General features: G+C 41.9%; 1 protein-coding gene across 6 annotated transcripts in view; it reads right to left on the bottom strand.

The window, feature by feature from the left end:
* Nucleotides 1–26,000, bottom strand: part of Nhsl1 (NHS like 1) — a 271,008-nt gene that overhangs the window by 39,145 nt on the left and 205,863 nt on the right. For 5 of the 6 annotated variants that reach the window (XM_029558120.1, XM_029558121.1, XM_008822040.3 and 2 more), the window contains exon 3: nucleotides 2,984–3,108. The exons of the other annotated variant lie outside the window; for it this stretch is intronic. In XM_029558120.1, the coding sequence (XP_029413980.1) occupies nucleotides 2,984–3,108 (125 nt within the window). The remainder of the gene's footprint in view (nucleotides 1–2,983; nucleotides 3,109–26,000) is intronic. 6 annotated transcript variants of the gene reach the window in all.

Raw genomic sequence — 26,000 nt, 5'->3', positions numbered from 1 at the left:
AGGGATAAGATGTGGTAGCACATTTGAAAGAATGCACAAAGTGAATGTGATGGTGAATCATGTCGTTTTAGAAACTAGGGGAAGAGGGCTCCTGACATAGAAAGGGTAGGGGTCCACAGGCTACAATTTCTTGTAATAATGAGAAATAATAATGAAAATATCATTTCTGTAATGAACCTCTAGAAGGATCAAGATGGAAAAAATACAATCAAGGGCTAGAGAGATGACAATGGTTAGGAGGAATTATTATTCTTGTAGAGGACTGCAGTTTAGCTTCTAGGACCCACATGGTAGCTCACAACTTTCCTCAACTTCAGCCCCAGGGGATCTAGCCTAGTTAGCTTTCTATTGGTGTGATAAAACACTGATCAAAACCAACTTGGAGTGGGGGGGGGCTGGAGAGATGGCTCGGTGGTTAAGAACACTGACTGTTCTTGCAGAAGATCTGAGTTCGAATCCCAGAACCCACATGGCAGCTAACAACTGTCTGTAACTCCAGTTCCAGGGGATCTAACAGCCTCCTCTGTCCTCCCTGGGCATTGCACCAACACGGGTGCACTTACCTACATGCAGGTATAACACTCATACACATAAAATAAAAATAATAAATAAAATATTTTAGGAAAAACAAAACTTGGGAAAGGGTTTCTTTGGCTTACATGTCCCAATCACAGTTCATCACTGAGGGAAGCCGGGCAGGAACTCAAGGCAGGAACCTGGAGATAGAAGCTGAAGCAGAGACTATGGAGGGATGCTGCTTACTGACTTGCTCCTTGGCTTGTGCTCAGGTTACACAACCCAGGGTTACCTGCCCAGGGGTGGCATCATTCACAGTGAGCTGGGCTCTCCCACATTATTCAACAATCAAGAAAATGTCTCAGAGACATGCCCACAGGCCAACTGGATATTGAAGATTCCCCAGGTAAAGTTTCCTCTTCCCAAATGTGCCAAGTTGACAACTGAAGCTAACCATGACAGGATTTAACACCTTCTTTCTGGTCTCTGTGTGTATCAGGTACACATGTGGTTCACTTATATACATGCAGGCAAAACCCTCATACACATAAAATAAAAATAAATATTTAAAAAATATTCTATTTACTTTTATTTTTATGTGTATGAATGTACTGTCTGCATGTATGTAAGTGCACCTGTGTTGTGCAATGCCCTCGAAGGTCAGAGGAGTGTGAAATTCCCCTGGACCTGGAGTTATGGATGATTGTTAGCCACCATGTGGGTGCTGGGAATACTACCTGGGACCTCTGCAAGAGCTGTCAGTGCTCTTCACTGTGGAGCTATCTCTCCAGCCCTCAATAAGTCTTTTTTAAAAGAAAGACAAGGGGCTGGAGAGATGGCTTAGCGGTGAAGAGCACTGGCTGCTCTTGCAGAGGACCTGCGTTCGATTCCCAGCACTCACATGGCGGCTACAAACCGTCCTTAACTCCAGTTCCAGGGCAATCCAGTGCCTTCTTCTGACCTCTTTGGCACTGCACGACACAGATACACTTACATACATGCAGGCAATACACTCATACACATAAAATAAAATACAATAAATAAAAAAAGAAAGGCAAATACATACAGACTCATCCTCAATTGTTTTCTTATAACTTCAGCAAGTCTATAGGACACATTTTACATAAACCAGAATCCGCACTGCCATGCTCCTCCCCCCAGCCACCGTGGGTGATCTCTTCCTTGGATTACTGCAGAAGCCTACTGCCTTGTCTCTTCGCATCTATCAGCAACTTCCTATAAGCTAATATTCAGAAACTGCACTAACTTACAGTTCAGATCACGATACTTCCCTGCTCCACTTGCCCAGCGGCTTCTCATCCTACCCAGAATCAAGAGATTCGGAGTCCTTACCATGGCCCCTGAGGGTCTGCATGACCTGGCCCTTGGTTGCCTCCCCTACAGTTCTCATTTCTTCTCTTCCCTTTGCTTGCTGCCCACCTGCTCTGCTATCCAGCTCTTCCTTTCCACATGCCAGGAGGGCTGGACCATTTTGCAATTAATAATCAAGACATGCCCATTGGTCAATCTGATCTAGGAAATTCCTCAGTGGAGGCTTTCCTCTTAGATGTGGACCCCTAGGCTATGTCAAGTGGACAATCAAAGCTAAGTTAAAGCATTACTTATATATTTGACCTACATTAAAAACCCTGGCCACTTAGGAAACAGTGGCTTTTGCTTTTAACCAAGTTTGCTATGAGTTGGATGTGGTTTATACCCCAGGGGCCCATGTTTGCAGTCTTAGTTCTACTGTGACAATGTTGAAGGTGGGATCTTTAAACAGCAAGGCCTATTAGGAGGCCTGCAAGTCATTCAGGGCATGCCCTTGAAAGAGACTGAGGTAGTGCTCAGGAGAGCACTGCTATAAAAGCCTGGGCTGTGTGCCACTCAGCCTCTCGTTTCGTATTTTGAGATGAGATGTTTGCTTACACTTGTTTCTGTCATTCCACTTGCCATGATGTGACGCACGCAGCCAAGAGGACCCTCACCAGAGCCGCATCAATGTCATCCCATATCTTTAGCCACCAAAACAGCTTTCCATGGGCAATTCATGATTAGTGAGGAAAAACTGATTAGAAACAGAATTCTTTGTGAGAAGACTGGGCTCTTTGTCATATAGAAAAACAAAATATTTTTAAAAGCCATTTTTTTCTAACCAAAAGAAATTTGTAATGTACAAATATACTGAGTATGTGTTGCTTTAATGGATTTCTTGGATCTTGACCTTACTTCCTTTAAACAAATTAGAATACTTTTATGCCTGAAGAGAAATGAGATACTAAGAGTTCCTTATATGCTCTTCATCCAGTTCCCTTAGGTTAGTATCTTGCATAATTTCCAAACTTATGTCAAAACCACGAAATTAGGTTGTGACACTACTATTAACTACAATATAGGCTTTATTCTGAGGTCATCAGCAATTCTCTGCCTGGGGTGCAATGAGGCCCTGTGCTGAACTCAGCCTTACCTTTCGATCTGTTTCCACATCCTCATCCTGATAATCATCACCCGGGCTGGAGCTGGCTGCAAAGGTGGGTCCCTGAGAGTAGTACTGAGAACTCCGGCAGCCATCTCGCCGCAACTTGTCACATTCTGCAGGGAGCAGAGGCAGGGGGAGGAAGGCCATTAGAAACCATAATTTCTTGAGTCCACTGTACTTAACTTTTCCAGTAATATTTTCCTAGGCAACACAGGATTTCAAAATAATGAGAGAAATAATTAAGAATGATTAAAGCACCTACATACCACATTAAAGCATTTTAAATGGAACATCAGAGCTTGCCACAACCCTGTGAGATAAATACTTAGGAGCAACTCTACTCACAGGAACTAAGGGTTGGAGTATTAAAATACTTGCTCGGTAGCCAGGTGTGGTGGCTGCACACCTTTACTCCCAGCACTTGGGAGGCAGGGGTGGGGGGATCTCTGTGAGATTGAGACCAGCCTGGTCTACATAGTGAGTTCCAGGCGAGATGGGGTTACTGGGCCTAACAGAACAGAACAGAACAGAACAGAACAGAACAACAACAATAAAAACAAATACTTGCTCTGTAAATGTTACGTAAGGAAGCAATGAACTTTATTGAGGTTTTATTTAGTTACTGTACTATAATTTATTTTTATTTATTATTTTTTTGTGGCTGAGTGTTATGCCTGCATGTACATTGGTGCACCAGTTTCATGCAGTGCCTACAGAGGACAGAACAGGGTATCAGTTCCCCCAGAACTGGAGTAATGGACAGTTGTTAGTGATCATGTGGGTGCTGGGATTCAAGTCCTGGTTCTCTATAAGACTAGCCAGTGCTCTTAACCACTGAGCCATCTCTCCAGTCCCTGTACTAAAATTTTTGACACAGAACTACTGATTATATTATTACACATTTCAAACAACAACAACAACAAAAAAACATGAGTAATTGTTATGCTATGATTGTTTCCTAGACTAGCAGAAGTAACAGGAGAGATCATGGATTATAATTGCTATCACTTTACTTAGAAATCTGTGTGTGTGTGTGTGTGTGTGTGTGTGCGCGCATGATAGATGATAGAGAGATGAGTGGGGGGAGGGGGGGAGAGAGAGAGAGAAAGAGAAAGAGAGAGAGAGAGAGAGAGAGAATATGGTACTGGTGCTCCAACTCACAGCTTTGAGCATGCCTAGTAGGTATTGTATCCCTGAGTCTTCAATTTAATTTTGATCTCAAACTTGCTGTGTGGAATTTTAGATACAGCTAAGTGATAGCCTGAGGCAACTGCCAGGCCACAGAGGAATGCTAGGCAGCTTCATGGACTGTAATGGGGACATGAGCCCTGGGGGTAGGAGGCTAGGGCCACAGGCTGTGGGCCAGAACCATTGCAGAGAGGACTTTCATCAGTGGGGCTGGTGGGTGGAAAAGCACTGCTGGCTTATCAGGAGTTTTCCCATTACCCAGGCACATGAAAGGAGCATTTGCCAGGCAAGTGGAGCTGTCATGGGGTTCCCTTAATAATCAGCTTTCTAAAGCAGCACAAAAATGTGCTTTGTTTTAGAATAGTTTTATCTTTGAAGAGCTTTACAAAACTCAGCACCTAAAAGCACAGATCTAAATTAAGGCCTCCTCACAGCTATGAATCTTCCTCAGAGAGGGCAGTCACTTCAGTGGAGAGTTAAAAATATGAGACCATGTTTTAAAGTATTACTTTTATTTTATGTGTATGTATGTAAGTGCACCCATGTCATGCGATGCCTTCAGAAGACAGAAGAGGGCATCGGATCCCCAGGAACTGGAGTTATGGACAGTTGTTTGCCACCATTTGGGGCCTGGGAATCGAACCCAGATCCTCTGTAAGAGCAGTCAGTGCTCCTAACTCCTGAGCCATCTCTCCAGCCCCAAGACCATTTTTACTTCTAAAACCAAACAGGGAGAAAGAGTCCCTGCTCTCTTTTATCCCAGTTGGAGGAAATGGAGAAAGTTTCAGAATTAAGAATCAGAAAAACAACAAAAACCTATTCCTATGACAATAGTCAGGAGGCTTTCTGAAAATGTCACCCTAACTGGAATTGCACATGGAACAGCTAGTAATACTATTTCATTTACTTATGTACTAAATAATGAATGGTCTGGGCTGACAAATATTTATAATATTGACTGAAATTGAATTTTAAAATGTCTGAAACTTTCAGGGAACAACCTGTTTTTAAATTACATTGACTGAATACTTGATTGATTGATTGATTGAGTGTGTGTGTGTGTGCACGCGTGCACTGGAAGTCAGAGGACAACTTGTTAGAGTCAGTTCTCTCCTTCCACCATGTCGGTGCTAGGAATCCAACTTGAGTCCTCAGGCTTGGTGGCAGATGCCTTTACCCACTGAGCCATCTTGTTGGCCTCACACAACCTATTTTTAAATGACAATTCACTCATGGGGCTAGAGAGATGCCTCAGAGGTTAACAGCAGCTGCGTTCACTTCCCAGCACCCACATAGCAGCTCATAACCCTCAGTAACTCCAGTTTCAGGGGATCCAATACCCTCTTCTGGCTTTCAAGGGCACTGCATGCATGTGGTGCACTTATATACATTCAGGTAAAACACTCATACACATAAAATAATAAATACTTAAAAATTAAACCAAATACTTTTGTTCAAAATCATCTTTTCTGACCACACAAATAACAATATGAGCAGTCTGAATCAGGGTTGGTGGCACACACCTGTAATCCTAGCATGACATGGAAGCAAGGCCCACCAGGACTGACATAAAGAGACCATGCCTCCAAAACAAAAGATTAAATTTAAAATTTTGTTTTATGTATTGAATACCATGTAAGACTGTATTTGAAACACAAGATTTCTTCTCTTAAGAAGTAAGGACGGCTCAACTAGACTATTTTCTAAGGGTGATATTAGTTCTCGTTCTTGGAATATATAGACAAGAATATTAAAAACAGCCAAAATGAATTGACAGTGCTAAATCTTAAAAAGTCAAAATACTTCAAAACTGTCACCCATTCCCTAAAAGCATGAAAGGGTGGCAGTTATAAGTACTGTTTTTCCAGTGCATGGACCCTTCTGCACCCAGTTTAAAAGACAATGCATCTTTTTTCTAACATGATACTCACATCAAAGAAATGTGTAAACTGCAGGATAATAAATACCAGTGGAACAAATGAGACAGGATGTTGGGTATGAGATTAAAGTAGGCGGTATAAATTTGGCAGATGATCATTTTTTTTTCCTCTGTTCAAATTTCTGAAATCAAGTAAACTCATAAAACTCCATTGTCATGTATTCCAGCTTTAGGGAAAATTTAGAGAAATTTCCTCTTATAGAATTACAACAGATACTATTTTCTAAAACTATGGCTTTGTTCATTAAAAATGGAGTTTATTATGTGCAGAATGAGCAAACCATCATGAATAAACAATGACTCTTCAACCACAACATTGAGACTAACTTAACTGCAAGACAGAGCACAATTTAAAGCCAGGTTTCACCAGCAGCTACACGCCAGAAATAAGATCCTACGGGTAAGAGAAGACCTATGTTAAACACACACTCTTTTTGCACTAGAAATGTAGAGTAAAACTGTGCTATTGTTCTTAAAGAACTGCTTAGATAAAGGTATCACTGTCTGTTGAGGCCTCCGGTTTCCCAAGTACAAAATTTCTCCTCCTTTCCTTTCATGAAGGAAAAACAAGTTCTGTAGCACAAGGAAAATGTATAAGCATTTCTGGCAGATCAGTTTCTTAACTATAGAAGAAAAAGTAAGCTCATAAGCAAGATGGTCGTTTAACTGTCTCCTGAATGTAATGTAAAAATGTTAAGAAAATCTACTGCAAGTAGGAGGCTGGGAAGATGGCTGTCAGTAAAATGCTTGCTATGCAAGCATAAGGATCTGCCTTTGGATCCCCAGCACCCATAAAAAGCTGGGAGCTGGGGCTGGGGAGATGGCTCAGAGGTTAAGAGCACTGGCTGCTCTTGCAGAGGATCTGGGTTTGGTTCCCAGCACCCAGATGGCAACTAACAACCTTCTGTAGCTCCAGTTCCAAGGGAATTTAATGACCTCTTCTGATCTCCACAGGCACTGCATGACACTGGTGTACTTACATCCCATGCAGGCAATACAGTCATACACATAAAATAAAAATAATAAACAAGGTGAAGTAGCTAGGGAGATGACTCAGTAGGTAAGAGTGCCTGCTGTGCAAGCATGAGACCCGAGTTTGAATCCACAGTATATACATAAAAAGTTAGGTATGGCTGCAGGTTCAGTGAGAGACCCTGTCCCAAATTAGGCCAATGGTGATTGAGGAGGGCACCTGTTATCCTCCTCTGGTCCCTGCACATGTGCACATACCCCTCCTCCCACAAACACATGGGGAACAACTGAGGAAGATATCTGATGTCAACCTCTGGCTGTCACATGTACCTGCATACATATGTGTACACACACACACACACACACACAATAACAGCATGAAATCCAGTGGGTGGGCTATGGTGGGGTGCAGATAGGGGAGGGGGCTTAAATATAATTAAATGTATAAAATGCACAAAATTAAATAAAAATATATATTAGAATTAAAAAATAAAATATGGTGAGAATTTTCAAAATCAAAAAAATAGTAGTAATAATGTTTCAAGAACTATTTTCAAAATGCTTTTTTTTTTTTTAATTGAATTTCTTCTTTCTGTGTTACTGCTCCTAAATTTACTGAATCAAGTCACTGTGAGCTAGACCATGCAGCAGTTACAAATACTCCCAAAAGTCGGGGCCTGGTGGCACATGCCTTTAATCCCAGCAGAGGCAGGCAGATATCTGTGAGTGCAAGGCCAGCTGGGGCTACAGGGAGACCCTGTCTCAAAAAACAAACAACAAAAAAAAGTCCCAAATTCTCTGTGGTTTAACACAATCGATTCAAAATCTCAGTAGCAAAGAGTAACACATTTCCCTGGTCCAGCCAGATCAAGGCTCTGCTCTGCTCACCGGAAGACCAAGCAAATGAAGCTCCGCCTCACGTGGCACACACTGAGAGCATGGTGTTTCTCACACAGGCTCCTCTGCCCGTAAGTTAGAGAGTGACATCCACTTCAGTTTTGTTGGATGAAGTAAGCCAAGACTATACCTAACTTCGCAGCAGACAGGAAATGCAGCCCTACCTTTGGCACAAAGAGGAAAATAATAATATTCTAGAACGGCTCAGAAGATTCTACCAAACAGAGGTATGGCACTGAGTTACCCTCTAGATTTCTGTCGCCTTCCAGCATCTCACTATTTCCAATCCTTCTCAAATGAAGCAGATAGCCTTCTGCATGCAATTTGCAACCACAGTGAAGAGCAACCCTTCTGTTTTTGTAAGTGGGAGTTAATTATTAGGACCACGTGTTGGAGCAGTCGCCAGCTATGTGGACTCCAAATCTACTGAATGCGTAGTACTATGTGTGAGACCTAGGGGGCAGCACTTGAATCTCTCAAAAACAACAATTCTGCCAAGCTGAGACGCTGCAGTGACATTAGTTCAGCAAACACTTTCCAGTCCTCTGTCTGTTCAAGCACTGTATTAGACTTTCAGGTGCACGACCTTGCACAGAGCCCTCACAAGAAATGTGTGCCAAACAAGAGCCCACCAGCCCCCAAATACCCACTGCTGTCAGAATTTACCACGTAAATCATGACTACCTTGACTCATTTTTAAGTCAGGAAGTAACTGCACAGCACGATTCACTTGGCTGTAGAATTAGTAAGATTATGTGATTTTTACCAAGTTTGGCTACATCTTCACTAATACACTGTGAAGACTGTAAGCATTTCTTTTCCTAAGAATGCAATGTGGCGCACACCTTTAGGCAGAGGCAGAGGCAGGTGGATTTCTGTGAAATTGAGGCCAGCCTGGTCTACATAGCGGTTTCCAGGCCTGCTGGGGCTACAGGGGAAACCTGTCTCAAAAAGATCAATCAATCAATCAATCAATCAATCAATCAATCAGTCAGTCAGTCAGTCAGTCAGTCAGTCAGTCAGTCAGTCAGTAAATAAAGGAAATGCAAAGCACACCAACCAGGGCCCTCACTATCAATGACCTAGACATTTCTAACACTTCTCAGTCCAAAATAGGGTTAAATCATTCAAATGGATTTAACTTCAGGATTTATAAAACTATTACATGTGAAATTAATTTCATATGTCACAAAGTCTCATGCTTAAGAGTGATTTTTCTAGAGTATTGGCCAGGTACTTAGGAAATTTATTTGATATAATGTAACTACTAAAAAGCAGAGAGAGAAAAATGGAGGTTCTCTGATCTGAAAGTACATTTTATAGGTTAAACTAAGCCTTCTCAAAAAATCCTATGCCCAGATACCTGTGATTGAGTCCTTACTTGGAAATAAGATCCTTCTAGGCATAACCAGGTTAAAAACGGGGTCATTAGGGTGGGACCTAGTGAAAAGTGACTGGTGTCCTCATAGGAAGAGAAAACAGGAGAACCCCATGAAGATACATGGGAAGGACACAGGAAGACAGAGGTGGAGCCTGGAGCTGTACAGGCGCCACCAGAAGCTAGAAGGAGCAAAGAAGGGCCCTCCTGGAGAGGCTGGAGGGAGCATGGCTCCCGCCACATCTTGCTTTGGAAATTTCATCTCCTGGGCCTATAAGACAATAAATTTCTTTTGACCCCACCCCCAATTTTACACTTTGTCACAGTAGCCTTACAATATAAACACGGGATAGATATGCTAAGCCAGGATATGCTAAGACATAGAAGGAATTCGTGACAATCTTCACAATGCTGGGAGGCTAATTCTTGACAAGAACCTCAGTACATCATGGAAAGACAGTGATAAAACCTGGGCATGACAGGTACCCATCTGGCTGCTCAATAGCTTTGTAACTTTGGGTAAGAAATAGCTGTTTGTCTCAGGAATTCATCTGCAAGTCCCAAGGAAAGTGGCCCTTTCCAAGAAGGAAAGAGACGTGACAACTCACAGCTGTCTTAACACTCATATCACATTAACAATAGCAACTTTGACTGAGGGCACCCTATGACTGTCACTGTTCTACATCTTTACATGTAATAAATCAATTACTTGTCACAATCTTCTAAAAGATGGGGACTGTAAGCTCTAAGTATCCACATATTATGTATAAAAATTTGAAAAGACAACAACAAACTACCTTGCTGCAAGTGGTGGAATCGCCATTAGAATCCAGGAGTTGTGGCCCTAAAGCCTGTTTCCTTTCCCTGGAGTAAAATGTGCAAATAATTGCACTGTTTAGAATGGAAGATCACCATCTTTAACTGCTATAGTTTAAATGTTCCCTCCAAAACTCGTGTTGCAATTTAACTTCTCCAGTGACGGTACCGGGAACTGGGACCTTTAAGAAATGCTTTGGTCATGAGGGTTTCAGGCTCATCCCAGCAGTAGGATCGCTGGAGCAGGAGTGGGTCTTCCCCTCACCCTCTATATGTTCTTCTAGCATTTAAAATAGCAAGAAGGCCCTTGTCAGATCCCAGATTTCCCAGCCTCCAGAACCAAGGGCAAAATGCCACCCACCCCCAATGAAGTTGACCTCAAATCCTCAATTCCACAAAGCCTTCTGTCATCACTTGGGATCCTAAATTCATCAGTACCATAGTGGTGACACCATAGGTCAAGACTTCTGCCTTCTACCCCCAAGCTACCACAGTCTCCTCCATCTTCATTTATATATACCTTCCCTCCCCCTTCTAGGTTACACACTCTTTAAAGGAAGAGGACCTGTCTTGTGTCTTCTTAGGCCTTACTATGATTCATATGGTACAAAGGCTCAGTTCATGTCTCAGGAAAGAAAAGGCTTGAGGAGGCACAAGAGCAGTTATTGTCAAAGAGGCAAAAATCATAGTTCCAGGATGTTAATAGCTGCCAAGAGAGTTCTCTTTCCCTGTAACTCAGGTGTCACAGCTTCAGGGTAAAGCGTTCCCCACTCATCTGTTAATTCAATAACTAGATCTTCACCATCTACCACCTGCCAAGCACTGCCACCAGCATAGGAGATTCCATCTGAACAGAAGAGATTCTGGTCCACAGAGCTCTTGTTCTAACATGTGCACAGATAACAAAAGAAAACACCTAAATTATTCAGAATGTTGTAAGGTCCAAAGTGAGGAGCGGAAAATAAGGCAGGAAAGGAAGGAGGAGGGACTGGGTTGGTGATAAAAGAGGAAACCCAGCTTCAGGAAGAGGGGACATGTGAATAAAGAGCTGGAGCTTGAGAAGAGTTGGAGGGGAGTGTGGCTCAGGCTGCATGAAGAGGGAGTAGGACAGACAAGGTCTGGCAGAAAGAGGAGACCGCCAGGGTAGGGTCTCCTGAGTTACTATACAAACTCTGGCTTCTAATAGGAAGCACAGGAGTAGCCTCTGGTAACTCAGGACAGAAAAGTGACATGACTGTACTTGCCTTCATCACCTTATTCCTACCTACCCTAAGAAACTAGGATTCAGCTCAAACAATGCAAATATATTAAGTCCAAGTAAACCTCAGTAAAAGTCTGAATGAAAACTAGTTACCAGTGAGGCTAGCACAGGGGCATTTTACCACTGATGGGTATAATTCATCCTAAGTATTTTTTTTTTCATATATTTAATCTATAAACTGAAGTTCTGTGGGGTGGGGAGCACAGCCACACCTATCCTAGACATGCTACAAGGCTGACTGACTGTGGAGAGTTGAAATGCTACTTTACATGCTCTAAATAGCATTCGTTGCCTACCTCTGTGTGTGACCTAACATCTTTGTGACTATTAGGTAAATCTTTTTTGAATGTACAGAGACCCCCTAGCTTCCACGAGCCCAAAGACTAAGAATGTCATCAGATAGCATCTAAGGCCTGTGACAGAGATTCTCCTGCTTTGCTGTAACCCACCTACCTGATGTTCCCACCAATGTATTTGAAAATTACCTTGATTTAGAACTTTGTTCTGTTACTATAAAAGCTTTATGAAGGGCTGGTGAGATGGCTTAAAAAGTGTAAATGGTGCAAAAATGTTTGCTGACCAACAATGCAAGTCTAGCCACCTGAGTTTGATCCCCAGAAACCACATAAAGGTGCAAGGTGAGAACCAACTCCACACAATTGTCCTCTGTCCTCCACATTCATGCCGTGACACATACTGTCCCCACCCCCAATGATACTAATAAATAAGTGAAATAAAAAATGTTAAAACTTCATGGAATGGTTACCACAATGGAAAACGGCAGGCTCTGGACACTCACACTTAGCTGAAGAATAGACTACCTCTTATTCCTTTTGAGGTGAGAATTGCAGGGCTTTTTCCATATGTATTGATAAACCCCATGGGAAAAAAAAGTATACTGTGCATTAAAATGCTTCTTGAGGTTAAAATGAATTGAAATATAGAGAGTGAATGTCCTTAGCTTAAATAGATGGCAAAAGAATGTGAGTTGAGACTGCAGGGGGTGGTTCAGGGGTAGAATGCTTGCCTCGTAACACGAGGCCATAGATTCAATCTCCAGAACTGGAAAAAAAAAATTATAACCTTCTTCCAATAAGATGGTGAGGGTCAAAGGGAAGAAGAGCCGACAGAAACTGAATGCACGGCGAGAATAAATGGAATTATTTTTCTACTCTTCAAGAATATGATAAGTGAATGTTAAGAGAAAAAGGAGAGAGAAAGAGAGGTTTTAGTGGCCTGTTACACCTCATGAGAACGACAAAGGAATGATGAAAGAATCTGAACTCAACACTGATACACTAAGGAGGACCAGCAAGTTGCCCAGCTTGTTATTTTCCAGGCCAAGAGAGTCGAATCGGAGCAGTGCTTGTGAATGTGAATTCCTAGGGTATTCACAAGCAGTGCTTGTGAATGTGAATTCATTGGGGTCAAAAGCATAGTCCTGGATTCCAGAGCAGTGCAGTGTTCTAGACATGCCATATTTTGACATCTGAAAGAGGTTTATCATTTAAATCTTTCATAATCCTCTTACTAGAATTCAAGGTCATAAAACTTTGGGAAGATTCCAGTTCCAAAGTTAATTATGAGAATAATGGCCATGATGTGCTGCTTCAGGGAGAATGCCCTACAGTGAGCAAGTGTCTAGAAAGTTCTTTTCAGATCACTTATTTTTAAAGCCAATACTAGTATTTTTTTTAAACAGAAAGCCCTTTGTTGTCATTATGTGATTTGTGTTTACAATAACTGCGTGGGAACTGAAGGGAAGCAAGGATTTCATGTGCTTGTACATGGTAGGTGTAAAGTTTCTAGTAACCAAGGTTTCTAAAATTCTATCCCAGTTATTTTTCATCAGATTATGAACAACAAGGGACAGGGCCTGTGCTGGCATATCTTCACCTCATCCCAGGGGGACTGCAGGCATTTATGTTTAGAATAAAATCAATTCCAGTCCAACATCTGTGCCAGGTAATACTCAACTAAAGAATTCAATTTGAGCTTTCAAGTAAGCACATAGGAAAAACTGACTGCACTTTAATAGTATGCTTTGTAAACACTAGAAAATATGTTTCCTTAATGAAAATCAAACCAAATACATTTTAGCTGGGTGTTGTAGTGCATGCCAAAATACACTTTAAAATAGAAAGGACTGACCTTCCACTTCATTAATGTATTGAATTTGGAAATACTGAAAAAGAGAAGAAATCTTACTGATTCTGTATGCCACTCATGAATATGAATTTGCTAAGAACACATTAGGACTTTCCAAAAATTCTTCAAAGCAGTTAACTTCAATTTATTTAAATTGTCTTCAAACATCAACAAACTTGAAGATGATTAGGAGCCTATAGATGTACATCCATCTTTCAAATGATTCACTCATTGTAGTGGATTCAGAGTGGAAAACGTGCCCAAAGACACTGGGAATTCCATATAAACCTTTCCCGTAGATGTTTTTCTAGATAATGACAGTAATCTTTTTGTTGTTTTTGTTTTATTTGTTTTGTTTTTGGTCTTTTTGAGACAGGCTCTTCCTGTAGCCCCAGCTGGCCTTGAACTCCGAAATTCGCCTGCCTCTGCCTCCTGAGTGCTGGGATGGAAGGTGTGTGCTACCACCCCCAGACAGTAATATTAAGTGCTAGGAATTCAGAAGAATAGTAGGAGACAGGTATTACTAAGGGAGATATGTGTAAAAAGGGGGTAGTTAAATGGGAGGGGGAGAAGGAGGGCTGTACAAAGAACTACAGGAATAAAGGGGAAGAAGGAGCTCAAGAGAAGTGGGACCATAGCAGGTAGGAATTATCAAGGGAGAAATGGGGAAAATAGGGACACTTTAAATGGGGAGGGTGGGGAGGAAGGATAAGACAAGGAGAGGAAGAGGAGGGATAATATTAAAAAAAAGGACAGAATTGTATTAGTCCAAAAACCTACTGAAAAATTATACATACAATATCTTTACATGAGTCCATGAGTATAACTGAAGGCTACATAACAAGAAACAGTGCCAGGCAGGAGAAACCTTCCTTTGAGTTGTTGGCCAGGGTAGTCCAAGAGACTCCCAAAATTACACAGGCTATTGCCACAGTCCTTGATTGCCGCCCAGATCTTGATGGTAAGACCCTATTGCTGAAGACAGGACATATTTTGGACAAAGGATTTGGAGCAATGGAGCTGGAACTGACCTGAAAGCCACCTCCTCTGAAGAAAGCCACTTCCTCTGAAGACTAGCTCATATACCTTTGGAAAGCACCATGCAAGCTGCTAAGGAAGAACATCTATCAGTGGTCCAGCCCCAGCTTCAAGGCCTAAAACCACATCAATAACCAGCACAGCAAACGACATTGTTGCAGTAGTGACACTTTTATCTTGAGGGTAATCAACAACTACCTAATTGTACTTAAAACTCACTCAGTGGGAGGAAACGCGTGTGTGGTACTGTAAACATAGCCAAATACACATAGCTGGAGAGGTCATAGATCGTAGAGAAAACTCCAAGGATGTCACATCCCTAGGCAAATGTAATTTCTTACTATGTGCAAAATATGGATCCTTAAATTCATAGACAAGTATCCCATTCACCACCCATCAAAGAAAATTTTTTAAGAGACAGAGGTAATTACAGAGTTCCACAACTGGTCACACACAGAGATTCTCTGTGAACTGCCCAAGTCTAAGTGGCACATCTAGGATGCAACCTCTACACCTAAGGCTCACGGAACATAGAACAAGAGATGAAGAGAACACTGATGCATCTGTCAACTCTCATCAGTGAAGCTCCCTCATGCGACAGAGGGCCAGGAACACAAAAGGTCACAAATGCACAAAACGCAGAGAATAAGAGTCTGGAGAGTGTGGGTCCCTGGACAGGTCTCCTATATTAAAATCCACCCACCCAGTGCTCAGGGATCATTGCCAAAGAGGGTATGGAAAGAGTGTAAGAACCAGGGAGGAGGTACATGACCATACAGAAACAGTCCTCTAGGCACCTGGGACCCTTCTCATATGAACCTACAGCAATGGTGTCAGCACGCACAAGACCCATGCAAACTTAAGCAGATAAAAAACCCAGCACAGAACTGTGGAAATGGACAGCAGGACCTAATCTTAGTCGAAGAATTATTAGCAACTGATTACTGCTGGGTGAGGAAGAGCTGATCTTCTTAAAGGGAGGGGCTCTAGATAGGCTGACTAAATCCCAGTGGATTAACTTGCACTAAGGAACATCTGGGGACACTAACTTTACTTGATAGGCCTTAATACTAATGACAGAATTTATGAACTCCAGTGGGGGGGGGGTGCCAAAAGGGAAGGGTTGGTATAAAGATGATTTTCTATATGAAATACACAAAAATACAATTAAAAAAATTTTTAAAAGAGTTCAGATAAATACACCCTTTGGATTTATTATTAGACTAATGATTCATTCTTTCTCCCTCACTTTTAGAGTAAGAGTTATTGTGCAATTTTCAGGAATACCTATAAAGGCATAAAAACATGTTATTACATATCAAGTATTAAACTCAAAGTTATCCTGCAGTAGGTGCAGATTTGATCCAGGACCAGTTTTTCACCAGTCATCACTTCAATAACACTTGGGAACCAAAGCAACGGTAAACATAAAAAAGCACAAATTAAAAAGGGCTTTAAGGATTAAGCCCAAACCTTGTCAGAGTTTCTACAAGTGAGTATATTTCTTCATGGTGCGTACAAAGATGAAGTGTTCCAGCTGACAGAGTATGATTTACTCAACTGCCTATAAGGAAAGTAAGGTTATTCTGAAAGAAGACAACTCTGACCCAAGTGTCAAGGGAGGGGGAGTTTCTGGACAGGAATAAGTCTTACTTTGCCTGAAGTGGGAGAGGAAAGCTGGCCAGACTTTTACTGTCACAGAAAAGTGAAGAAAGGCAAGCCCCACCAGTGACAACTGTTTTTTTTCTGACCATGGGGATCTATGATTCTCCTGACAGGTGCTTTGACCAACCGGCATGCACATGCGTGTGTCTATACATGTGTGTGCAAATTTATATGCAGGTGCATATGCATGTAGAGACCAGAAGTCAACATCTGGTGTTTTCCTCAGTCACTTCTCCAATTTTTTTTTTCTTGTCTTTTTGAGATAGGGTCTCCCTGCAGCCCCAGCTGTCCTGGAACTCACTAGGTAGACCAGGCTGGCCTCAAACTCACAGAGATCCGCCTGCCTCTGCCTCCCAAGTGCTGGGATTAAAGGCGTGCACCACCATGCCCAGCCTCCATCCTCCATCTTATTTTTTAATAGAGACTGTATCTCACTAAACCTGGATTTGGCCAGACTGGCTGGCCAGCAAGGCCCAAGGATCCTCCTGTCTCTGCCTCTCCAGTGCTGGGATTACAGGTGTGCACCCCTGAGCCTGGCTTTTCACCTGTGTGCTAGGGATCTGAACTCAGGTTGTCATTTTTGCATGCAAGTACTTTACTGACAGAGTGATTTCCCCACCCTGTGATCAACCATTTCTTAGTAAACCTCTGAATACTTTTCTAGACATTTGAGGTCATGTGAAAACGGATGAGTTAGCAAGGATGCCGAAACCTAGTCTCTCAACTCACTCTCAAGTCAGTGTGGTGGGTTTTGTTCCAATCTTCAAGTTACTTACAACTTTATTGTCTAGTTAAATAAGTTCACCTAACACTGTGCAGAGCAGTAGTCCTCCAAGTTAAGGTGCCTCAGAATCCCCAGGAGGGCTCATTAAAGCCACTTTCAGGTCTGCTCCCACTACTCAGAAGGTCTGGAGCAAGGATCAAGAATTGCACCTGAGCCACACTATGCCAACACTAGTTTGAAGGAAGGTAAATGCCTATAAATTTAACGGTGGTTGGTGTGATAACCATTTGGGTAGACGCAAAAGTAAAAGAAGTCTTCTCTACTAGGAGATGTCAAGTGGGACCTGAAAAAGGACAACAAAATTTTGGTAGCTTGGAGACTTCCTGTATATTTCAATACAAGAAACTATGGGGGGGTGGAGGATGGCAAGAGGGTTCAGTGGATAAAAGCTCTTGCTGTGAAACCTGCAATCTGAGCTCTATCCCTGGAATCCATGTAAAGGTGGAAGGAGGGAACTGAGTCCACAAAGTTGTCCTCTGACCTCCACACTCACACATCTCTCTCTCTCTCTCTCTCTCTCTCTCTCTCTCTCTCTCTCTCACACACACACACACACACCATACACATAATTAAAATAATAGTTTTTTAAGTCCAAACGGTGAAAGAGACTCACAACTAGCCAATGTGCAGAGACTAAGAGGCTGCAGAGTGCTTATCCCTGAACAGGACACCGATATCAAACCTCTGCCTCCCAAGATCAGGAATTATTGCAGAAGACAGGGTGGAAAGACTGTAAGAGACAGAGGTGGTGGATGACCACCGGGAAACAGAGTTTTCCAGACAGGTAGGCAATTACACATATAAACTCACAGCAATGGTGACAGCATGTACAAGTCCTACAGAAGCTTAAGTCAGACAAAATTCCAGAATGGACGTGGGGAGGTGGGCAAGAAGCCTCAACTGTACCCAAGAAACCATTGGCAAATGATGACTGCTGGGCAAAGAGACAGTCAATTTAGTTTAAGGGTGAGATTCTTGAAGTTTGACCGGCCTCCAGTAAATGGACCCATATGTGTATATATACATATATATTACTCTATTATATATAATAGAGTGCATTAAATTGGGTAAGGGTAGTAGTGTGAGGAGTGGAATCTAAATTTAATCAAAATACATTATATGAAACTCTTAAACATGCAACTAAAAATATGAAAACAAAGTCCAAAGGGAGAGAGGGTGAATTTATTCAAACTTTTAAACGTCTTTTGGTCCCCACATGCCAACACAATAACTTAACGGGAAGACAGGATGAAGAGCTCAGCTGACACATCACTATGGGAGGATCAGTGTTGTATCCCATACCTACTTTTATTTCTTAAACTATTTTCCTTCAGGAAAAGCTTTAATTTTGCTACATTTAGAAGTGTTTTCATGTGAAGATTTCCTTCAAGTGTTTGGTAGGCTCTTAGCTTTTACTCAAACAGCCCACTTCCACTCCAACCGCAGGGGCAACTTCCTGATTCAGGCTGTTATCATCCCTCACCTGAACACTGTGGTAACCTCCACCTGGTCCACAATCCACACTCTTTCCCTTCACTGTGAACTTTCAACACAGGGCCAAAATCAGCCATTTAACAATGATGAATCAGACTGAGTCACTCTTGAGTTCCAGTCTCTCCAGTGGCTTTCCGTGTTCTGAATGGAAATGCCAAACTCCTCTTACTGATCTCCAAGCCCTCAGTGTGGGTGCATGGTGGGTACCATGAAAAATTCCCTGTATTCATTTGGCGGTGTACCCATCAAAGGGTAATGTGGTTATACAACAGAGGTGCTGGTTCCATGCTTTCTCCTTGGTCACACTTTCTACCTTAATTTACCCAAGACCTATGGCCTGTCTGTCTAGCTGGTAAGTCTGTGTCATCGGTATTTAAGTACACTTTGAGGAGTATGGGTTGAGATAAGCATCAATTCAGAATTTAGTGCCCTTCCAGTAAATGGGCCCTTCAAGAACTCGCAGTCAAGAAGAAAATGGAGAAAGAATAGGTAGGGTGGGGTGAGGAGATGAAGATGACTTTCAGTGCTTAATCAAAATCATCTATCCAAAGAAACTGAGTCTCAGAATTTCAAGAAGACTGATATGGATTGGAAATGAAATGCCCCCAAAGGCTCATGTGTTGAAGGACTGGTCTTCAAGACAGGGTCCAGAGGTGGGGTTTTGGGGAAGTCACTGGATCATGAGGGTTCAGACCTAATGAATGAGTTAATCCATTAATGGGTTCATAACCAATGGACTATTGAAAGGATAGAAACTGTGGAAGATGAGATCTGGCTGGAGGATGTAGGTCACTAGAGACATGCCTTTGATGAGCCATCTTATTTCCTGGTCTCTTCTCCAACTCTCCCTGGTTCCCACCACTGTAAGGTGAGCAGCTTTATTCCACCATACCCTGTCACCATAACATTCTGCCTCACCACAGGCCCTGAAAAAATGAAGCTAGCCAATCATGAACTGAAATCTCTGAACCCTGGGTCACAATAAATCTTCCCTCTTTTAAGTTGTTTACTTCAGGTATTCTGTCACAGAATGAAAAACTAACACACTGACCAAACTAGATTCTAGAATTAAAAGGTTAACTGCATCATGAGCAACTCTCAGAAGCTTCCTGATCAGGCAGAACAGATGTCTTAGGAAAGCTACATTTCCAGAGCAAACTCCCAGATCTGTTTTGGAGAAGAGTAAGGTAGGAGAGCTGATGGCAGAATGCCACCTTTGAAATGGCTTTTTCTGCCAAAGAAGACAGCCTGAAAAATCACTTTTGGGCTAAAGAGATGGCTCAGCTGTTAAGAGCACTGGCTGCTCTTGCAGAGGACTCAGGTTCAATTCCCAGCACCCACATGGTGGCTAGCAACTGTCCATAACTCCAGTTCCAGGGAATCCGATGCCCTCTTTCTGACTCCACAGGCATTGACAACAGCATATATACAGTATATAAGGTGTACATAAGGTGCACTTATATACATGCAGGCAATGCACTCATACATCTAAAATAAAAATAATAAATGAAATACTTTTAAAAAATCATTTTCACACAAATTCCAAGTTGCTTATTTCAATTCAATTTATATAGTATATAGTATATTCAGCAAAATATAGAGACTAAAACAGGAAAGATGGAGGGTCATAGAGAGAAAACACACCACTAACTGTTCATCAGCTCAACAATCAAGTGGAAATGATTTTACTACCTAATGTACTTTAAAAAAAAGGGGGGGGGGAGACAATTTTCCCTGTATCCTGAGACCAAAATCTCCTTCACTGACATTAAACACTGTAGGCAAGTTCAGTCACATACATATTTTATATACATATATATGTATGCATCTATACATACACACATCTGCATGTAATTTTAAATGTAGATTTTACATGTAAGAAAATGTCTGGCAGTAAAAGAAGCTGTTAATATCTCCCTTTATAGTTAATTTGAGAGATAGAGATAGAGATAGAGAGAGAGAGAGAGAGAGAGAGAGAGAGAGAGAGAGAGAGACTTTAGCAACTAAATCCCATACTGGAGGCACTGGATTAAGATTGATCCTCAGGTTTGTTTTTCTTTGCTCATCATCAAAAGAATTACTGCTAAAATGTCATCTGCCATCACCGAACATCAATTTTTACATTCTCTTCTCTTCACATGCCCAAATTAATTTAAAGAGATTCGTAGAATGAAATCTGATTTAAACGAAGACGGAAGCCTTCTGGCTGGCGCCCAGGATGAATGTAAGATACCCGAGTCCTGGCCAGAGCAGCCATGGGAAGTGCTATCACTGGCATCACCAAGGTTACTCCATATCAAGTAGCCCGTAGAGACTCTCCACCAACACCAGAGCCGCACAGTGTAGGGAGTGATAGCCCTTATCCAGGGACCTTCAATGTGCCATTTTTCTGGGGCACCGACTGACTGAAGCACAGAGGCCACTCAAGTTACTTTATCAGGACTGAAAATAGAATTGCTGAGACAGCAGGCCGGCTGCGGACACAAAAACAAAACAAAAAGCCTTTGTTTAAACAACCCATAGTGCTTTGTTAAGGCCTGGATCATTTGAAGGACTGTCCTTAGTGGTCTGTCTTTTGTATGTTAGTAACCATTGGAAAAAAAAAAAAACAACATCTCTTTACCTATCTGCAAGAGCAATGACAGTTCCGTTTTTCCTCTGCTTCCATACCTGACTTACCTCTCACATGTTACATCAGGGGTATTTATTATATGTGAATTTGTTACTGGAACAGAGGTAGCCCCCTTGTTAATAATTTCCACTCTGTTAACCTCCTATTTTTATTTTTGCCTCTCTCTTATAAGGTAGTTAATCCTTTATTTCACTGGATTAGGCAACTTTCCCTAAAGACAAAAATTCCAAGAGTAATGAATACAAAATCCTTTTTTTTAAAGTTTCAGTTACATTATCATTTCCTTTGAAAAATCAACTGAATTAAATTTACAAGTACTGGGCACAAGACTACCAAGTGAAGTCACCCTCCTCATCGAAGAACTGACAAATAGCGGAGGCCACATTTCCACCAAGCTTCCAACACCACTTGAGGAAACCTCAACGTATTTTGGCTCCAATTTAAAACATGCTTTCCCAGTTCCCTAAGAGAGAAGTCACGCCACTGGGTCCTCTATTTGGCTCCTTCACTGCCTTTCAACTGGTCTTTCAAAGGTCACCAATGATTACCTAGTGACCAATTCAATGGCCTCTTTTTCAAACTCTTCCTGTCCATAAGCACCAGGGTGGCCACCTCATAACAGATGGCTTTCTCCTTCTCCAGTTGTACTCTTGAAACTTATCCTTCCACAGTCTTCCCGACCCTTCTGGGTTAACCGTCACTACCCTTTGCCTCTGTTCTCTCCATGTGCACCCTTGCTGTGGTCAGTCTCACTAGCTGCTCCCTAACTTTGACTCTGCTCACTCTCTCCTAGCTTGTAAATGACCTTTCTAAATGACTTCAGGGCCTCCACACACAGCACTTCCAGCCCCATATGCTGGACTTTGTGCTAGGGATGAACAGGACAAGGTTCTCCTCTTAAGGGTCTTGTTTCAGGGGGGTGAATAAATGTGGAAACACAATTACAGTTGTTCTTAAACTGTCAAAATGGAGAGTTGTAAGGTTCTGTGGAAATGCATGGAAAAGTAGAGAAGAGGTGCTGGGCTGCACTGAGGTGTCCAGGAGAGCTCTGTGGGAATTCAGACACCCATAGGACACTATCCACAAGGTAGTGGGAGTTGGCCAGGTGTGACAGTTTGTGGTTCTGAAGGGGAAAGATACAGACCGGCCACACACTGGAGAGGGAAAAAACAAGGTAAGCTAGCAGTCCAGTTGAAGAACTTTATCAAACTTCCTTGTGACCCTCCTTATGTGGAGGGTCAAAGACGCATGACAGAGAAAGAGTGATGTGACACAGGAAGTGGAACAGCAGGGGTCAGCTGACAGGCTCTGATCTAAAGAGCTCAAGTTTTATCCTGTCTGGGAACAGGAGCTAGAAATAAATTTTTAACTAAAGAGAGGAATGATTGCATTTATGTTTTAAAGGCTACACCCAGGGGTGGAGTGAGGCTCAATAATATTATCAACCTCATACCAGTTATTCATACAATCATCTCTCTGGCTGGCTTTAAGCTGCTGGAAGAAAACCCTGAAGTCACTCATCTTTGGCTCCATTACAATAGCCAGCCCAATGACTCACTTGCAATACACACCTAGAGAAATTTTATGGCAACATAAACTTGATTGTCAGGACTTATGCTCAAAAGTTAGTGTATCTTTGTGTCAATCAACTTCACATATATCACCCTCAAAGAGTTAAGGCTGATCAGAATTCTAGAGTTTAGGAGGGAATACTAAGATCATGAGCTGTTTTCCAAAGAGGCCAACCGCAAAGATGAAATATGATTCCCACTCTGACCCAGCTGTGCACTAACAACACTGATATCAGAATTCTGGTCTCCCATCCCAGTTTCTGGAATACTTAGTGACAACATAGCAAGATACAGATGATGCTGTGGTTAAGGGAAATGAAAACAGCACTATTTCCTCTCTCTGTGCCATGGTTTTTTCTGAATAACATTCCACGGCCACCAATGCCCCAGTTCTAAGTCTATTTTTGTTTTAACTAGAAAATGAGTGCCAGGCGGTAGTGCATGTAATCCCAGCACTCAGGAGGCTGAGGCAGGAGGTTCACCATGAGTTTGAGATTAGCTTGGTCTACATAGTAAATTCAGGGCAAGCCTGGGCTACAGAATGAGACTATCTCAAAAAACGAAAACAAAGGAAAGATGGCCCAGAGTTTAGAACACTTATTGCAGAAAACCTCAGTTAGGTTCCCAGTAGCAAGTTCATTTGGCTCATAACCATCAGTAACTCCAGCTCCAGGAGATCTCTCTGGCCTCTGTGCACAACTACACTTATTCGAACATACCTTTACATAGACATACACACATACACATAATTAAAAATATAATAAATCTTTTTTACGAAATAGAAAATGGGGGCTGGAGAGATGGCTCAGCAGTTAAGGACACTGACTGTTCTTGCAGAAGACCTGGGTTTGAATTCCAGCACCCACATGGCAGCTAACAACTGTCTGTAACTCCAGTTCCAGGGGATCCGACAGTCTCTTCTGTCCTCGCAGGCATTGCACGACACAGGTGCACTTACCTACATGCAGGCAATACATGCATACACATAAAATAAAAATAATAAATAAAATATTTTAAAAAATAGAAAATGAAGCCAGGCCTGGTGGGGAACACCTTTAATCCCAGCACTCAGGAGGTAGAGGCAGTTGGATCTCTGTGAGATTGAGGCCAGTCTGGTCTACACAGTGAGTTCCAGGCCAGCTGGGACTAGAGGGAGACCCTGTTTCAAAAAGACCAAAAAAAAAACAAAACATTTAAATAGATAGAATGTAAATAAATGTAAGTAATTTAATAGTACTTGCTCATAAAAATTTAACATAATTTTCCTTTAGTTAGCAGTACCCCCATTTTCTTATCTACTATTTATTTATTTATTTATTTATTCATTCATTCATTCATTCATTCATTCATTTTTGGTTTTTTTGAGACAGAGTCTCCCTATAGCCACAACTGGCCTGGAACTCACTATGTAGACCAGGCTGGCCCTGAACTCATAGAGATCCACCTACCTCTGCCTCCGGAGTACTGGGATTAAAGACGTGTGCCACCATGCTCAGCCTACTTACTTATTTCTTATCTATTTAATGAGATGGGATCTCGCACCCACTTTCTTCTATGTATCAATACTCTTCAGGAAGTCACAAACTGAGCAACATATAAACCTAGGGGCACGCGCTAAATCATTAGCATATTCCATCCAAACCTTTATCTCATCTCCCCCTGTAACCTATACTTAATTTTTTTCAAGTCTGTTGAGGTACTCATGCTCTATTATAATCTGTTGAGGTACTCATGCTCTATTATAATAACTCCCAGAGCAAGCACCTAATACCATTAGGAGGAAACAATCACAGCTGACGTGGCATATTGCTTCTCTATTCTCTTATACTCATCTGAATGATAATGAAGTCAGGGAGTCCTGAAGAAACAGGGAAGCTACCACCTTGAAGCAACAGTGAACTAAATGAACTGGCTGAAGAAATCAAATCTGCCTTAGACCATTAGTCCCTATGAACTTTCAGGAAGGTAAGGACACCCAAAGGACAAATCTCCTCAGGGCACCTGGGGTCTAAAATCCCAATAGGCCTGCAGACTGTCCATCCCTCAGCTTCTCCAGGGCCTTTAAGACTGGCCAGAGGACTGGTAGGTTTCCTCCAGTTCTCCACTGTGTTGCTGAGAGGCTTGCTGGGATGCAGGGACCAAGGCATCTTGCTCGTGTGGATGACCGGAGCCAGAGTGTTCTATCTGTGGCTGTCACTGTTACTTGACATTGTTGCTTGTTCTGTTCTCTATCCTCCTCCTCCTCATTGTGCATATGGGAATGGAGCAGGCAGAGAAAGCACCAACTAAATCATTGACAGCCATTTGGGAAAAAGGCCTGTGATCTACTCAATGTCTGTGTGTTACTGCATTTAAAATGCACCCTCTTTCCATAAACGCCTCTTGCACAGTGAGGGAGAAGTACTTTTAACTATTTTACATATAGAAGTTCATTTTATTCTCAAGAAACCAGATATGATGTTTATAAATGAAAACAAGAAACAGGCTTGAACACTTAAAAAGAACAACTCAAACTTAAACTCAAGCTGGGCGTGGTGGTGCACTTGGGAGGCAGAAGCAGGCAGATCTCTGTGAGACTGAGGCTAGACTGGTCTACATATGGAGTGCCAGGCCAGCTGGGGCTACAGGGAGACCTTGTCTCAAATAGAACCCGCCTCCCTAAAAAAAATTAAACTCAAGTACTAAATATTTAGTACATAAAGGTGTCTGGACTAGAATGTAGATGTCACCCAAGCATTTTCCATTTAAACTCAGACTTCCATTAGAAAGCAAGAATAGAAAGCTTCTTGAATTTAGGTACCATTTCTCTTTTAAAAAACTTAGGTGGCTGTTATATTAATATTAGATGTTTCCTTTAAAATTTATTTGTAGATGTATTATGTACTTTATATTATATTAAATTATGTTTTAATTTTTCTTTTTCTTTTTTTTTTTTTTGGTCTTTTGAGACAAGGTTTCCCTATAGCCCCTACTGGCCTAGAATTCACCATGTAGACCAGGCTGGTCTTGAACTCAGACATCAGCCTGCCTCTGCCTCCTCCCAGTTGCTGAGATTAAAGGTGTAAGTAACCACGCCTGGCATGTTTTAATTTTTCTTAAGTGACAGAAAAGTAAAAGAAGAATAACTCAAAGTAGTTAGCCCAGGTTAGGCAGGTGTTCGTTTGGAGCCTGTCTGAGGTGTTGGACGGATGCATCATTCCAGGAGAGTAAGCTCTCAGTTGT

The sequence above is a fragment of the Nannospalax galili genome, unplaced genomic scaffold (genome assembly GCF_000622305.1).
Source record: "Nannospalax galili isolate Female #2095 unplaced genomic scaffold, S.galili_v1.0 scaffold186, whole genome shotgun sequence".
Classification (NCBI taxonomy): domain Eukaryota; kingdom Metazoa; phylum Chordata; class Mammalia; order Rodentia; family Spalacidae; genus Nannospalax; species Nannospalax galili.
Note: the sequence above shows the minus strand (reverse complement) of the source record. Positions and strands in the feature narration are given on the sequence as shown.